The sequence below is a fragment of the Somniosus microcephalus genome, chromosome 3 (assembly GCF_052327205.1).
Source record: "Somniosus microcephalus isolate GS21.2 chromosome 3, FLI_Smic_1.0, whole genome shotgun sequence".
NCBI classification, from domain to species: domain Eukaryota; kingdom Metazoa; phylum Chordata; class Chondrichthyes; order Squaliformes; family Somniosidae; genus Somniosus; species Somniosus microcephalus.
Window position 1 is genome coordinate 56,618,182 of NC_140989.1, and position 16,085 is coordinate 56,634,266.

General features: G+C 44.0%; 1 protein-coding gene across 2 annotated transcripts in view; it reads left to right on the forward strand.

Annotated features, from left to right (window-relative positions):
- epas1b (endothelial PAS domain protein 1b) overlaps nucleotides 1-16,085 on the forward strand; it is a 213,959-nt gene that overhangs the window by 115,506 nt on the left and 82,368 nt on the right. For both annotated transcript variants that reach the window (XM_085980527.1, XM_085980526.1), the window contains exons 3-4: nucleotides 14,037-14,182; nucleotides 15,633-15,717. In XM_085980527.1, coding sequence (XP_085836653.1) covers nucleotides 14,037-14,182; nucleotides 15,633-15,717 — 231 coding nt within the window. The remainder of the gene's footprint in view (nucleotides 1-14,036; nucleotides 14,183-15,632; nucleotides 15,718-16,085) is intronic.

Here is a 16,085-nt window from a genome sequence, read left to right on the forward strand (position 1 = left end):
TCTCATTCTGATCTTCAAAAGTAGTAGAGCATCACATCCCTCTTTTTTTAATGTCTAAAATATCAAGCAAATTTCTTTTGCAAAATATAAGTAAGCACATTAAATAAGTCATCATATATATATAATATATATAGTTATATAATCACATTAGATAGCCTTCCACCCAAAATTAGACTGAACTCTTAAGAAATAAACTAACTCCTAACTTTGTAAATAACTTTCAAATTATAGTGCTTCTTTTGCTTTAGTTTCTTTCCACTTTAGGAACCTAATTAATCTGCGCTGTTTCTTGGAACTTCATTTTTTTCTTTCTTTCAGGAGTTTCAAACTGATACCTTTCAAACTAACTCTTCTTTGATTTGAATAGAACAACTTTTCATGTCCTAGAAAAGAGTTACTGAGACTAGCTGGATTTTAAATACCTGACCAATCAAATTTAAAAAGGAAACAACTGCTATTGGTCCTGTACAAACTGAATCAATTGCACAACATTGCTTAAGTTGGAATTACTTTTCTGTCTAGATTATAACCGATAAAACTTGCAGCATGTGTTTGCTGGACTCGACTATTCCAGTGCTCCCCCTGGCTGGCCTCCCACCTTGCACCCCCTGTAAACTTAAGCTCATCCAAAACTCTGCTGACCATATTCTAACTCGCACTAAATCCTGTTCATCCATCACCCTTGTGCTCACTGACCTGCATTGGCTCCCGGTCCGGCAACACCTCAATTTTAAAATTTTCACCCTTGTTTGCAAATCCCTCCATGGTCTTGCCCCTCCCTATCTCTGTAACCTCCTACAGCCCTACAACCCTCCACGATCTCTGCGCTCCTCCAATTCCGGCCACTTGCGCAGCCTCGATTTTCTTCGCTCCACCATTGGTGGCCGTGCCTTCAGCTGCCTAGGCCCTAAGCTCTGGAATTCCCTCCCTAAATCTCTGTGCCTCTCTCTCCTCCTTTAAGACGCTCTTTCAAACCTACCTCTGACCAAGCTTTTGGTCACCTGTCCAAATATTTCCTTACGTAGCTTGGTGTCAAATTTTGGTTGAAAATCACTCCTGTGACGTGCCTTGGACGTTTTACTGCTTTAAAGGCGTTTTAAAAATGCAAGTTGTTGTTGTACAGGTATTTGAACTATAGTTGGTGTTTAAACTGCTTATGTACTGTAACTGGATTTAAAGAGTCAGCCACTAAATGAAACTTAAAAGTTTTAAACATCTTGCATTTATATACTGCCTTTAACGTAGTTAAACATTCCAAGGCGCTTAAAGTTAAAACTAGACAAAAATTCCTAATTTCATCACAAAAAGTTATACCAATTTAATTTTTAAACTGTCCCCCAACACAAAAGAGAGTCAGAGACCTAAATGTTTCACTCTGGTAGAGTTCTCACTAGAAGTGAGTTGGATGGAGTGTCTGCTTGCTGCTTTGCCCTCACTCTGACACTGGCAGATCGTCTGGGATGATGCTACAGTAATTTAAATGTAGGTGGTGGGCTGCCAGCAGTACTTCTGGGGCTGTGAGACCATCTGTCTCAGGTGGGGCGTGAACAAAAATTATCTGCAGCTCTTACCACAATGCACCAAGTCCAGCAGTGCCAGCCGAAGAAAACATAAACTGAAAAAAAAAATGATTTTAACGCTCCTGTATTGCCTAAGGCAGTTGATCTCTTTGTGATCAATTGCACCAGGTAAGATAACCCTTGCATGTTGCACCCCTCCCATCCCCATTTCCTAAGCGACACTAGATGCCAGGAATATAGTGATATTCTTGACACTCTTGCATTGGTAAGGCATTAATGACGGGAAGATGTATTTCGAATAGCAGCCCGCCACAATTCCCTTGCCCTAAAACAGGTGGGGAATAAAGATGAAAGTCTGTGTGAGTGAGTCCTTCTCTTCAGTGTAAGTATTTTTCTCATTTTCACACATGAGGCTGAGTAACTAATCAAAATTTATATAATCACTAATTATATTTTATTTCAAAATTATGCTACATTAATAGCATTTGAAGAGGTTATAGCACTATTCTTGCTGTATGAAGCACTATGATAAGGTAATTAATCTTGACTCACCAAACCTTTTAAATGGAAAGAAATATTTAAAAGAGGGTGGAGTAGATGCTAAATAAAGGCATGGATATGTGAGAACAGTTAACAGTTGTGTTATATAAGTCTATAGTGTGTCCATGCTCATGTGAAGTATTGCCCTTTGGTTGAGGTACGGGCAGGCACAAGAAGTCACGTCATTCAGGAGGGGAGGAGAGAACATCGATGGAAAAAATAAAGCTTAAATATTATGCTGGGGTGATGAAAGTGGTGACGTCCAGTGTCATGAGTAACAATTGCACTTATAGTAAGGAGGAACTGTTGGGTCTTTGGCTTCAGGTGGCTGAACCAATCCATTAGAAAAGGGTCCCCTCCCTCACCTCTTTTTCCAGTACATTGATGACTGTATTGGTGCCGTTTCCTGCTCTCACCCTGATTTAGAAAATTTCATTCACTTTGCTTCCAATTTCCACCCTTCCCTCACCTTCACATGGTCTATCTCCAACTCTTCCCTTCCCTTCCTCGACTTCTCTGTCTCCATTTCTGGGGATAGGCTATCGACCAACATCCACTATAAGCCCACTGACTCCCACAGCTACCTGGACTACACTTCCTCCCACCCCGCTTCCTGTAAGGACTCTATTCCATTATCCCAGTTTCTCTGTCTCCGCCGCATCTGTTCTGATGATGCCACCTTCCATACTCGTACCAATATGTCTTCCTTTTTCCTCAACTGAGGATTCCCCTTTATCATGGCCCTCGACCATGTCTGTTCCATTTCCCGCATTTCTGCTCTCACCCTATCCCCTCCCTCCCAGAACCACGATAGGGTTCCCCTTGTTTTCACCTTTCACCCCACCAGCCTCCACATTCAACAGATCATTCTCTGCCATTTCCACCACCTCCAAAGTGATCCCACCACCAAACACATCTTCCCCTCCCCCCACCTTCAGCATTCCGAAAGGACAGCTCCCTCTGCGACACCCTGGTCCATTCCTCTATCACCCCTTCACCATCCCACAGCACCTTCCTGTGCAAGCGCAGTAGATGCAACACCTGCCCTTTTACCTCCTCCCTTCCCACTGTCCAGGGCCCCAAACATTCCTTCCAGGTGAAACAGCAATTTACTTGTTCTTCTCACAATCTAGTATACTGTATTCGCTGCTCACGATGCGGTCTCCTCTACATTGGGGAGACCAAACGCAGATTGGGTGACCGCTTTGCGGAACACCTCCGTTCAGTTTGTAAGCATGACCCCGAGCTTCCGGTCACCTTTCACTTTAATTCTCCGCTCCACTCCCACTCTGACCGCTCCGTCCTCGGCCTGTTACATTGTTCCAACGAAGCTCAATGTAAGCTCGAGGAACAGCACCTCATCTTTCGATTAGGCACTTTACAGCCTTCTGGACTCAACATCGAGTTCAACAATTTCAGATTATAACCTCGGCCCCTATATTTTGTTTTCCCTTTTTTTCTCACATGGCAGCTGTTGATGATTCTGCCATCGCCATTTACACCTCATCTAGACTCATCTTTTGTTCCTTAACTTGCCCTGTTACCATTTCCTTTTGCCTTGCACCATCATCCCTTTTGTCTCTTAATCTCTCCTGCCTTCCATCCTATCACAGACCTTCCCTTTTGTTTTTTCCTCCCCACATCCCTGTCCCTGCCCCACACTTGCTTAAAAATCTGTTACTTCTTCAACTTTTTCCAGTTCTGACGAAGGGTCATCGACCCGAAACGTTAACTCTGTTTTTCTCTCCATGATACTACCTGACCTGCAGAGTGTTTCCAGCATTTTCTGTTGTTATACTAGAAAAGGGATTTTCTTAGAATCATAGGGCTAGAAATTCGGCTCCTTTGCAGCCCTAACAGGGCGCAAAGGGCTTATTGCTCGGCGGGGGGGGGGGGGGGCGGTGGGGGAGTGTGAAAAAAGCGCCTTCCGAGAAATTAGGCGGGGCATTGCTGAGACACTACTCGATAGCGCCCCAGGCCGCTGTGATGCCAGCAATGACGTCATCGCCATGCGCTGCGAACCCTTAGCACCCCACGGCAGAAATTCAGCTGCATCCCTCAAGGCTGCTGCGGGCAATGTCAGCGCCAGCCTCGTAGGTTGCAAGCCGGGCCGACCTCTGCTTGCAGGATGGTATTTAAAGGGGAGTGGCGGCCGCGACCCATGCCACCAGTTTCTTTTTTTGGCCGACCTGCAGGTTGGCCTTCCATGGTGGACCATGGTGTGGTCCTGGCTGCCATCGCACAGCCCAGCACTGCGTCTCGGTGCCGGGCTGCAGCCGTGGCACCACACCACCCTGGTGGCCTAGTGTGGGCAATCGGTGGCTCTGCAGAGTGTGCAGCAGACCTCCCCTTTAACTGAAGGGGAGGGGGCGTTGAAATGTGGTAGTGATCCACGGAGCCTCCGCGGAGCGCTGCCGATCACGCTCCGACATCGCCTTGGTTACCACCAAGATTGCGCTCTACTTCCTGTGCGGGGCGTTAAGCCGAATTTAGCGGCCGGGGCAGTACTTCTGCGCCGGGCGCTAAATGTCCAGCCTTAACTCGATTACCGCCCCCAAACGGGGCGTAACCAAATTTCACATCCACAGAGTCATCGGGGTCGATTTTCAGTGTGCCGTGGAGTCGGGATTGGAGGTGTGCGGGGGGTTAAATTCCCAAATTTGGGGGTCCCGACACCATCCCACCCAAAACCCGCCTCCATGTAAGTTTCAAAAGAGGCAGGTACCCGCCCCGCACCGAGACCTGCCGACCCGAGACGGGAAGGGATTAGTGACAATTAACTGCCTGTTAACAGGTAGTTAACAGCCAGTTTTTAATCTAATCCCTATTTTGAAGGGTGTCGTGTGGAATTCCCGACGGCTCCTAACCATGCCAGGTTAGTGCAGGCGGGCTGTCGGGTTGAAGCACTTGGAGGGGTCGAGATGTCGGTGTTCAGGTGAGTGATGGGTGCATGAGTGCAAAGGTAAGTGTGTTTGGTGTGTCTAAAGTGTGTAAAGATGTTTAAATTACCTGTACTTACCTTTACAGCCTTCCTTCCTCTAGGTTTCGGGAGTCCATCATTCAGCTGGCACAGAAAGCAGAATGGCTGCGATCTGTCAAAAGTGACAGCCTGCAGCTTTCAGTGCCGGCGAGATTTCTAACTGAGTCTGCGTAGAAGGACTCAGGTTAGAAGTAAGACTGTCAGTGTTTGACAGCTTCAAACAGCTGTGAAACACTGATATTTCATCTGTCAACACGTCTTGACAGATGAAATTTCAGTCTGTGACGTCACCTGTTGCCAGGTGGCCCTTAATTGGTCTGCTGAGTCCGCTGGGCGGGCTCAACAAGGTCAATCAAGTTAAAATCGCGTGGATTGGCCGCATCTCGATGGAGGCGGGACTACAACCCCGAAAGTTGTAGTCCCGCCTCCTTCCCAACTTCTGAATGAAAATCATCCCCATAGAGTCATTACGGCACAGAAGGAAGCCATTCGGCCTATCGCGACCATGCTGGCTCTCTGTAGAGCAATCTAGTCAGTCCCATTCCCCCTCTCTATCCCTGTAGCCCTGCAAGTTTATTTCCCTCAAGTGCCTATCCAGTTTCCTTTTGAAATCACTGATCGTCTCCGCTTCCACCACCCTCATTGGCAGCGAGTTCCAAGTTATTAGGACAAGGGCAGCAGGCGCATGGGAACACCACCACCTCCAAGTTCCCCTCCAAGTCACACACCATCCTGACGTAGAAGTATATCGCCGATCCTTCATCGTCGTTGGGTCAAAATCCTGGAACTCCCTACTGAACAGCACTGTGGGAGTACCTTCACCACATGGACTGCAGCGGTTCAAGAAGGCGGCTCACCACCACCTTCTCAAGAGCAATTAGGGGTGGGCAATAAATGCTGGCCTTGCCAGCGATGCCCACATCCCATAAATGATTTTTTTTTTAAATTACCACTCTCTGAGTAAAATAGTTCTTCCTCACATGACCCTTCACTGGTATCCTCACTGTTTGCCACATCTCTAAGTTTGGTATCATCGGCAAATTTTGAAATTTTACTCTGTATTCCAATATCCAAGTCATTTATATATATCAAAAAAAGCAGTGGTCCTAGCACTGACCCTTGGGGAACACTACTGTCTACCATCCTCCAGTCTGAAAACAGCCATTGACCACAACTCGCTGTTTTCTGTCCTTAAGCTAATTCCTTATCCAAGCTGACACTGACTCTCCTATTCCATGAGCCTTTATTTTGTTAACCAGCCTTCTATGTGGTAGACAAATACTTTCTTAAAATCCATATAGACAACATCCACTGCATTCCCTTCATCAACCTTCTCTGTTATTTAATCAAAAAATTAAATTAGATTAGTCAAACATGATCTGCCTTTTACAAATCCGAGCGGGCTCTCCTTAATTAACTTAAACCTCTCCAAGTGCCTGTTAAGTTTTTCATGATTATCGTTTCTAAAACCTTACCCACCACTGATGTTAAACTGACCGGCCTGTAGTTACTAGGATTGTCCTTACACCCTTTCTTGAACAATGGTGTCACATTTGCCACTTTCCAATCCTCTGGCACCTCCCCCGTATCTAGGGAAGATTGGAAGATTATGGCAAGCCCTTCCGTTATCTCCACCCCCACTTCCCTTAGCAACCTGGGATGCAAGCCATCCAGACCAGGTGACTTATCCACTCTAAGCATACCCAGCCTTTCCAGTACATCCTGCCTATCAAATTTCACCCATCCATTACCTCTACCATCTCCGCTTCTACCAATATTTTGTCCGCATCCTCTTCCTTAGTAAACACCGATACAAAGTACTAATTTATTATTCTAGCCTTGCCCTGTGTCTCTAAGCATATATCACATTCTTTGACCCTAATAGGCTCCACCCCGCCTCTTACTACCTGTTTACTATTTACATGCCGGTAGAAGATTTTTGTGCGCCCTTTTATGCTAACTGCTATTCTATTCTCATATTCTCTCTTTGCCAGTCTTACTTTCCTCTTCACTTCCCCTCTCAACTTATTGTATTTGGCCTGGTTCTCACTTGAAGAATTCACCTGACATGCATCATACACCCTCTTTTTTTGTTTCATCATATTCTCTATCTCCTTCATCATCCAAGGAGCTCTGGCTTTGGTTCCCCTACCATTCCCTCTTGTTGGAATGTATCTAGCCTGTACCTGAAACATTTCCTCCTTAACGATCACCCATTGTTTTGTTACAGTTTTTCCTGTCAATCTTTGGTTCCATTTTACCCTGGCTAGATCCCGTCTCATCCCATTGAAGTTAGTTCTCTTCCAATTTCGAAGTTCCACTTTAGATTGTTCCTTGCTCTTCTCCATTACTAATCTAAACCTTATGATACGATGATCACTCTTACCCAAGTGTTCTCCTACAGACACTTGGTCCACTCATTCACCAGCACCAGATCCAGCAATGCCTCCTTCCTAGTTGAGCTGAAAACATACTGGTCAAGGAAGTTCTCCTGAACACATTTCAGAAATGACTCCCCCTCCTTTCCCTTTACTCTAACATTATCCCAATCGATATTTGGGTAATTAAAGTCCCCCAATATCACCACTCTATAGTTCTTGCACATCTCTGTGATTTCCCTGCAGATTTGCTCCTCTATCTCTCTCTCACTATTTGGAGGCCTATAGAATACCCCCAATAGCGTGATTATACCCTTTTTGCTTCTCAACTCTAACCAAATGGATTCTGTCCTTGCCCCCTCAAGGACATCCTCTCTTTCCAACACTACAATATCTTCCCTAATCAGTACTGCTATCCCACCTCCCTTTTTTCCTTCCCTATCTTTTCTGAATACCATGGGGGCAATTTTTCCAGCCCTGGCGAGGCGAGTATGGAGGTGGGACTGCTGGGAAAATGGCAGAATCTGGGAGCGGGTACCCATCCCGCACCCAACCCACCTCCATGCCATCTTCCCAGGAGGTGGGTACCCAACCCGCACCGGGTCCTGTCTCCTCGAGGCAGGAAGGGGATTAACGCCAATTAACTGCCTGTTAACAGGTAGTTGACAGGCAGTTTTTTGGCTAGTCCCTATCTTGAGCCCTAAAGTGTGGGCTACCTGACGGCTCCGAACCTCGCCAGGGTCAGCAAGGCGAGCCAAGGGTCTGTGGGGGTTGGAGGGGCCGAAATGTCCGGTGTGCAGGTGAGTGATGAGTGCAAGTGTGGGGAGGGAAGTGTGTGAGGTGAGTGTAAAGTGTTTAAATAAGATTACTTACCTTTGCTTCTTCCTCCAGGCTTCATCCCTTTAGGCTGCAGAGATGCCTCATCTCCACGGCAGAGATGACAGAATGGCTGCTGCATTCTCCGATGCAACAGACGTCTGATTTCTGCTCAGGGAAGAGGTTTGGTGAGTCTTGAGTACAGGGACTCACCAAAGAACAGAGATTGTCAGTGTTTGACAGCTTCTCAAAGCTGCCAAACGATGACAATTCATCTGTCAAAAATTTTTGACAGGTGAAACGTCATACGCTGACGTTCTCTGTCACCGGCTTTCCTTTAACTGTCCTCGCGGGGAGGTTCACTAGTGTGGTTGGGGAGGGTTTAAACTAAATTGTCACCAGCATATAAAAGTAGGAAAGAGGAATAAGGTGCATAAAGTTGCATAATCAATTTTAATGACAAGTTAGCATTAGCCTGAAGATTAAGGGGTGAAATCTGAGACATTAAGGAAATAACAGCCCGGATTTTCTGGGGTCTTGCGGTCGTAAGTGCCCCACAATTTCCAGGTTTCCGCATGCAATGTGCATGTGCGAAAACCCGGAACTTGCGATCTGTCCAATTTCAGCTGGACAGATCGTAAGAATCTGCAGGAAATGGACATTTGCTGGTGCAGAGTTGGGCTATTTGCCCAAATACTGCCCAGCGAAAGCCCATGAAACATTTACGCCTGGTAAAAGCAGGCGTAAGGCCTTCTTTTACCAGCGTAAGGGTTTAAATAAATATTGGACCTGAAATTGCGGTCTGAGGCTTACGGGAGCGAATGCCTCCAATCCGCAAGACAAGTACTCACCTACCTGGTGCTTCCATATCTTCGGACTCTTGCGGTCCTGGGCCTGCAGGCGTATGCTTGCATAAAGGCCCACGTATCCCAGGGGGCACATGTGATTCACAAGTGTCCCTGGGATCATGTGGGCCGGCCCAACCAATCAAAAAGGGGGATTCCCATTCTGCTTATTGGGATTCCATTTACGTACGGAATCCCCATAAGCAATACGTTTTCACACAACCGAAATAAAAATAAATCATCACATGTTTAAAATTAATTAAAATACAATTTAAACATTTGAATCAAAAATTACATTTCTTGAAAAATAAATTTCAACATTTTTAAAGATGCCACAAATAACCTAAACTTATTTTAAAGGTTTTTGAATGTTTAAGTGATTCAAAACATTTTATTTTAATATTTAAACCCTTACACTAGTAAAAGAAGGCCCTACACCTGCTTTTACCAGGTATAAGAGTTTTGTGGGCATTCGCTAGGCACCAGTTGGGCAAATAGCACAACTCTCCGCCAGTGAATGTCCATTTCCAGGGGATGCGGATGATCTGTCAAACTGAAACTTGACAGATCGCAAGTTCCGGGTCTTTGCGCAGGTGCAGCGCATGCAGAAACCCAGAACTTGCAGGGCACTTACAGCAGTCATTGGCCCCATAAAATCCGGGCCATAAAATAATTTTTAAAAAATGATTTAACCATACAAAAACCTTTAAAATTAGTTTAGGCTAATATTGGCCCCTTGAAAAATTTTTACATTTAATTTTCAAAAAATTTAATTGTTTTAAATGTTTAATTAAATTGTATTTTAATTATTTTTGACCATGTGATGATTTATTTTTATTTAAGTGCTGTGATAGTGTGTTTTTTATAGGATTCCTATTATGCTTATGGGGATTCCCTACGTAAATGGAATCCCCATACACATAATGGGACCCCCTTTGTGATTGGTTGAGCTGGCCCACGTGATTCCAGGAACGCTTGTGAACCGCCTGCGCTCCTGGGATATGTGGGCATATGCCTGCAGGCCCAGGAGCGCGAGTCTTCGAAGGTACGGAGGCACCAGGTAGGTGCAGAGTTTACTTGCGGTTCGGAGTCATTCGCCCTTGGGAAGCCTCTGACCGCAGTTTCCAGCCCAATGTTTTGTGGAATAGTTTTATAATAGATGTTCTTATAGTGGACTTCAGCAAACTTTTGAACTGGGAATGATCTGTGCCAAACTATTGAATAATTTATAACAGAACATTTGTACCATGATCCCCATTTTCCATATTTCTGCTGCATCAATATATTTGTATTATTATTGTTTGCTATTTTCAATATTCCTGTGAAAAAGTAACAGTGGGTGGGAAAGGATATTCTTTTTAAAAACAATGCATATTTGTAATTTTTCATTCTCATGATAATTCATTCCAAACTTCAAAGGCATTCTCTTAAATGCATTGTGCTGAATCTTCACATCTCACATCTCACTTTTGGAATTCAAAACAAGTACAACTTCTGCACAGTCAAAAGGTCAGGGAGATTTAGACTGCTGAGAAGCAGGATACCTTCTGTTTGTCTTGGGCATCAGCCAGAGTCCCAGTTGTGTACACCAACTGATTATCTTCCATCAGTAGCATTTGAAAGACTTTGGATTAAACTAACAACCAATATACTTGTGTGAAAGTTCAATGGTTTTGTAATTGTTTTGATTTAGCACCAGAATACATGAGTTATTAGAAATGTACCTATTTATTTTTAAAAGGGTATCTGAAGAAAAATCCTAATATGACTTCCTAAAAATACCTGATTCTAGGAAGAGTTGAAAAGATTGTTGCTAAAAATTGGAATATTAACCTCTGACCATTTTGTCATTGCTCATACCTACAGCAAGTGAAGTACCTGCAGTTTTATGACAAGTCACTTCCAAATTGAAGTCATTTTAATCTGTGTGGTGCCACTCTTTAGCGTCAGAGTAGATTCCCCATACTAGAAATTCCCGATCTTGGCTAGGGGTAAGTTGCAGAAAGTGCTAGCTGGGCAATTCCCACAACAAGGAAGTGAGAATCTAAGAGTGAAGAAGAAGGACTTGCATTTGTATAGCGCCTTTCATGACCTCAGGACGTGCCAAAGCGCTTTACAGCCATTCAAGTACTTTTGAAGTGTAGTCACTGTTGTAATGTAGGAATAATGTAATGTAGTGAATCGCATCCCCTACCATGGCTCTCAAGGCCTAATGCTATGTGAACTTGTGAAATGGGATCAAAAGCAATTGGTCAATCACTTCATCCTAAACAGGCTGGCCATGTTCAGTGTTGCATTTTCTCCTCTGATGGGTCATGGAACTGTTTAGCTGTTGTGATTCTTCCATTCAGCTCTTCTTGTCCGCAGCCCCACTTCTACTTGGTTATTTCTCAGCCGGAACCCAATTCATCATCTTTAGAAGATAAAGATCTTCAATCATAGGTTCTGCTTTATGTGAAACATTGAACGAGTAGAGATGAGGCACACTGCATGTATACACTATGTGCATATGTAGTGTGCGAGTTTTAGCAGATTCAAATTTTCCATGTTCTAAGGAGTCAATGGTGACTATTGTAGCTGCTCCTTGAAGCACAGGAAATCTGAACCTACTGATTTAATTACAATTGTAGACAATTGGGCTGCCAAGTTCAAGTAGTGAGCCTTCCATGAGGGACTTAAAGGCAATCATCTCAGATGCTGTGTCATTGCAATCTTCTTGCTGAAACATGCACTGCTACTGCACACAGGCTACTGCTTTGCATTGGCCCTGAAATTAGGAACGGGAGCTTGCCGCGCGTACAAGCCCCCGATGTGCACTCACCCTGCGCGCCGACATCTGAAGCCCGGGCCTGCTTGCATTTCCTGTCACTGGCCCGGTTCTGATGTCAGCGCGATGTGCTTACCTGATCCAGCGGCGGAGTTAGTGCGATGTGCCGGCTGGGATCAGGTGAGCACTGTGCAGCCAATCAGGGGAGGGGAAACTCATTCATGAGTTTGACAGAAAGAGCTGTCAAACTCATGAAAACTCCTGGCCCCAAAACACTACTTAAACCTGAAAGAAAATTTAAAAAAAACATTGCACTACTTAAATGAACAATAAAGAACTCTGAAAAACTATTTTAAACAATAATTTTAAAATTTGAAAAAAAAAATTATATAAAAAATCGGGGCTAAAACTAAACTTACCTTACTGTAAATTCTTTAAAAATAACAAACCTGTGGAAAAAATTTCTCAATTGCACTAAAAGCCCACTTACCTGAAAAACTAAGTACTTACGTGTGGTTTTTCAATGCGTAAAGACTGGAGGCCTTTACACACGCGCAACTCTGGAAAAAAAAAAGGAATTTCACTGCGCACGCGCTGCCTTTGCAGTCGCGCGCGTTCTGCCTCTTAACCCCTTGGGTCAGAGGACAGGAAATGCCGGTTTTCAGCACATGCGCTGTGCATGCTGAAAACCGGCAATTCCTCCGGGCACACGCGTGAGTACCCCGTCCGTACTCACGCGTTGTGCCCGGAATTACTAGGCCAATACATCAGTGTTGGGCACTGTCTGCTTTTTGCCTTTGATTTTACATACCATTACAGCAAACCTTAGGGATATGGGGAGAAGGCAGGGACAGGGTACTGAATTTGGATGATCAGCCATGATCTCATTGAATGGCGGAGCAGGCTCGAAGGGCCGAATGGCCTACTCCTGCTCCTATCTTCTATGTTTCATTTCTATTAAAATAGATGAAATTGGTTGAGAAATTACAGCTGAATTTTTTATAATGTCACAATTATATTGCTGTGAATATCAACAAAGACTACAATTTTGACACAAGGATTCAAAATGGATATAAGCTATTTACTTCCAAAGACATTTAATTTAGATCAATATATAGTTTGCTTTTGTGGGGAAGTGGCTGAAATAGGCAAATCGGGTAATTGTAGCTGCTTGTGAAATCCTGAAGGCAATTTGATTTGCTTGTAAATTTCTGGTTTCCTTGTCAGGAGAACCCTGCATGAAATGAGTACTTTTCTACTCCTATTTCTTATGTTCTTTCTTTTTCCCTTAAGATTGTTTTACTGTTCAGTTTGAAGTGTGAAATCTGTAGCGTGATGGATGCATGCAAGACACAGGGTCAATTCCCCAATCAGGAAGGAAAATTGAGTAGCGCTCTTTGTGCTGTTGAACCACCTTTGGTGTGCCAGCGTTCCCTGATCCGACCCTCTGCTGTTTCTGTAGCCACTGCATCTGGCAGGGTTGGGTCAATAAGTGCTGGTTAACCTGGGATTGGGTTAGCAAATTTGAGGTGCAGCAGCTGTAAAAAAGGACTGGTGCACATAAAGCAAGACACAACCCTTTTTGTTGGGTGAAGGCTGACTGCTGCCAAGCAAGATGTCTGGAAGAACACCAGGAACAGCTCTCTTCAATGAAGGGAGTCTAGAGGTCCTATTGGAGGAAGTGGTGCTGATGAAAGTGGTCATTTTTTGATTTGAGGAGAACTCTGCTAATAGCACATTGGGTGGCAGGAGGACGTGGTGAACAGTGATTGCAGTCTTCAGTGTCCATAGGAAGAGTGCCAAAGTAGGCTTGAATAAGGACACCCACTGAAAGGAAATGAATGTCTGCACTATGCATGCACCAAGGACCAAGCCCACGTCATGGTACTAGACCAGCAATCCAGCCTACAAAGCACTGGTCTGACCCCTCACTCTTAAGACCACATGAGTGGTCTCCAATTTGGTGGCAGGCACAGGTTTCCTTTGACTCAGATGACGGGTGAAAATGTTAAAAAAAATTGAGCAATTTGAATGATTGATTTATGCTTTTGTAATTGGTAGATTGTTGTTATTTCTCTTGTCTTTGAGGGCAAATACAAATTGTGGAAAAATGCAATTCCGTGCCTTGAAGAGCATGAAAAACCTTCCTCCAATAGTTTTACATACATAGGGTGTTGTTATTTATTACAGGAGGGCCCGCGAATGAAACTGAAACTGAAAAGCAGATGGACACTTTGTACCTTAAAGCCCTGGAAGGATTTATCATGATGGTCACACAGGATGGAGACATAATTTTCCTTTCAGAAAATATGAACAAGTACATGGGTCTTACACAGGTGAGTTCACAGCTAGAAAACTGTGTCAGTCTAATAGTGCATTTATAATACAGTATAAAAATCAGGGCTTAAGTCTTATACATTTGTTGTGAATGTTTTATGTACTTTTCATTGGAGATGGATATATTTAGTCTTACAGTTAGCATGTCTACAATCTGCATACTATACATCGGAGTATATATTTCTGTGCTGTTGCATTTATAAGTGTCTTGTTGATGGAATAAACACAAACGATCAACAAGAGGAAAATGTTAGTCAGTCTGTGATGAAAGTGCAGCAGAGTAAGACTGACTAATGCTACAATAATAGACATCAAGGGGGTTTATTTTTATGGTGGTTTATGCCATTTTTCCAGGATTTCTACAGCTCTTCCACTGAAGTTACGGGGGATAAGTGGGAGACCCCGCCCCCCCACCCCTGTGGAAATTCACCCCTACCCCCCCTCCAAGATTTCATCCACCATGCTTAGCTGTTATTCCTGATCCTTTGGGTATTTTAATAGCGAGTAAGAGAATGTAAATAATATTGGTATCCGTGCACTGACCAGGTTATACTTCCTCCAGGTTACAGTTCCTTTCAAATGCAAAGCACTATTGCGCTTCTACATTTGTAGCAACTCTTGGAAGAAGACAGAATCTCCAATGTGAGCAGCCAGTAAAACATGCATTTTATCTGTCTACCAGGCCAAGAGGATCAGACTCACATTGGTAGGTGTCTCCAATGCATGTCATGATGTTGTGACATTATGGCATGACACACATTGGATTCTGTCAAGCTGAAATGTTGAGTTAATGCAAGTTCACCACAAGACCACTATCTTGGATTGGTCTCGTTAGAGGCAGCGCAGGTACATCAGACTGAGATTCAGTGGCTTTTCTTGTTGCAATTATGACCGAGAACTTCCTCGGAGCTTCTCTCGCTTCGGCGCCGTAGCTTCGTCAGAAGTGCAGCAGGAGCCCTGTTTCCACGCCGATCTTATGGCAGTGGAGCAGAAGTAGCCCTGAGGAAATTCTGGCCTATGTCAGGACAGGAATGAGGTCAGCATCGGAACTGTACTTTTGCAAGGATACAAATGTCCTCAGGGAAATGAGTGTACCAGTTTCAGTTCCCAGTAGAAATCTGCACACAGTATAATTGAACACTCAGGCAGCAATTTCTCTCAAAGCTCAGAAAGACAAATAGTAAAGTAAATTCTATACTGGTATAGTGGAAGGTACTCTGTGAGGTGAGTGAATATAAGGAGCATTCTAAGCAGCATTAAAGCTGTACTGCAACAGCTTGCTACTACACACTAAAAGGGAAAATAATTAATTCCTTAGTATGACCATTCCTCACTTTGAGCACAAGATTTGTTCTACAAAGTTAGATTCAGTATAATTTACCAGTTTATTGATGACATTTAAATTAAAGTTTGTTATGCACAACTAATCTCAGGATTTGTTTACAATAGGTGGAGTTGACCGGACACAGCATCTTTGATTTCACCCATCCATGTGACCATGAGGAGATCAGAGAAAATTTGAGTGTAAAAAATGGTAAAAATGTTGTTCATTTTTGAATAATTAAAATTTCCTCTTCCTACCCTAACCCTATTTATACATACTCCCCTGGCCCAATATACTATGAACCACATGGGTGAGCAAGCAGTCACATCCCATGCCTTTGCCACTCTTGTATAGGCCCCTGTTGGTCTCTGAGAGAAACATGTTAAGACCAGCCCTTATGTTTTCCCTCCCCTTTGGGGAAAGCACCAGACTTCTTTATGGGCCTCTGGCATACAGACTAACGGAGACCAGGCTGTTAACATGTGGGGATTTATGCTGAGACTATGCGTCCTACCACTCCACAGAGTGAACGCAGGTGGTACTTTCCGCCTGGTATTTGTAAGTGCTATGCTTCTTTC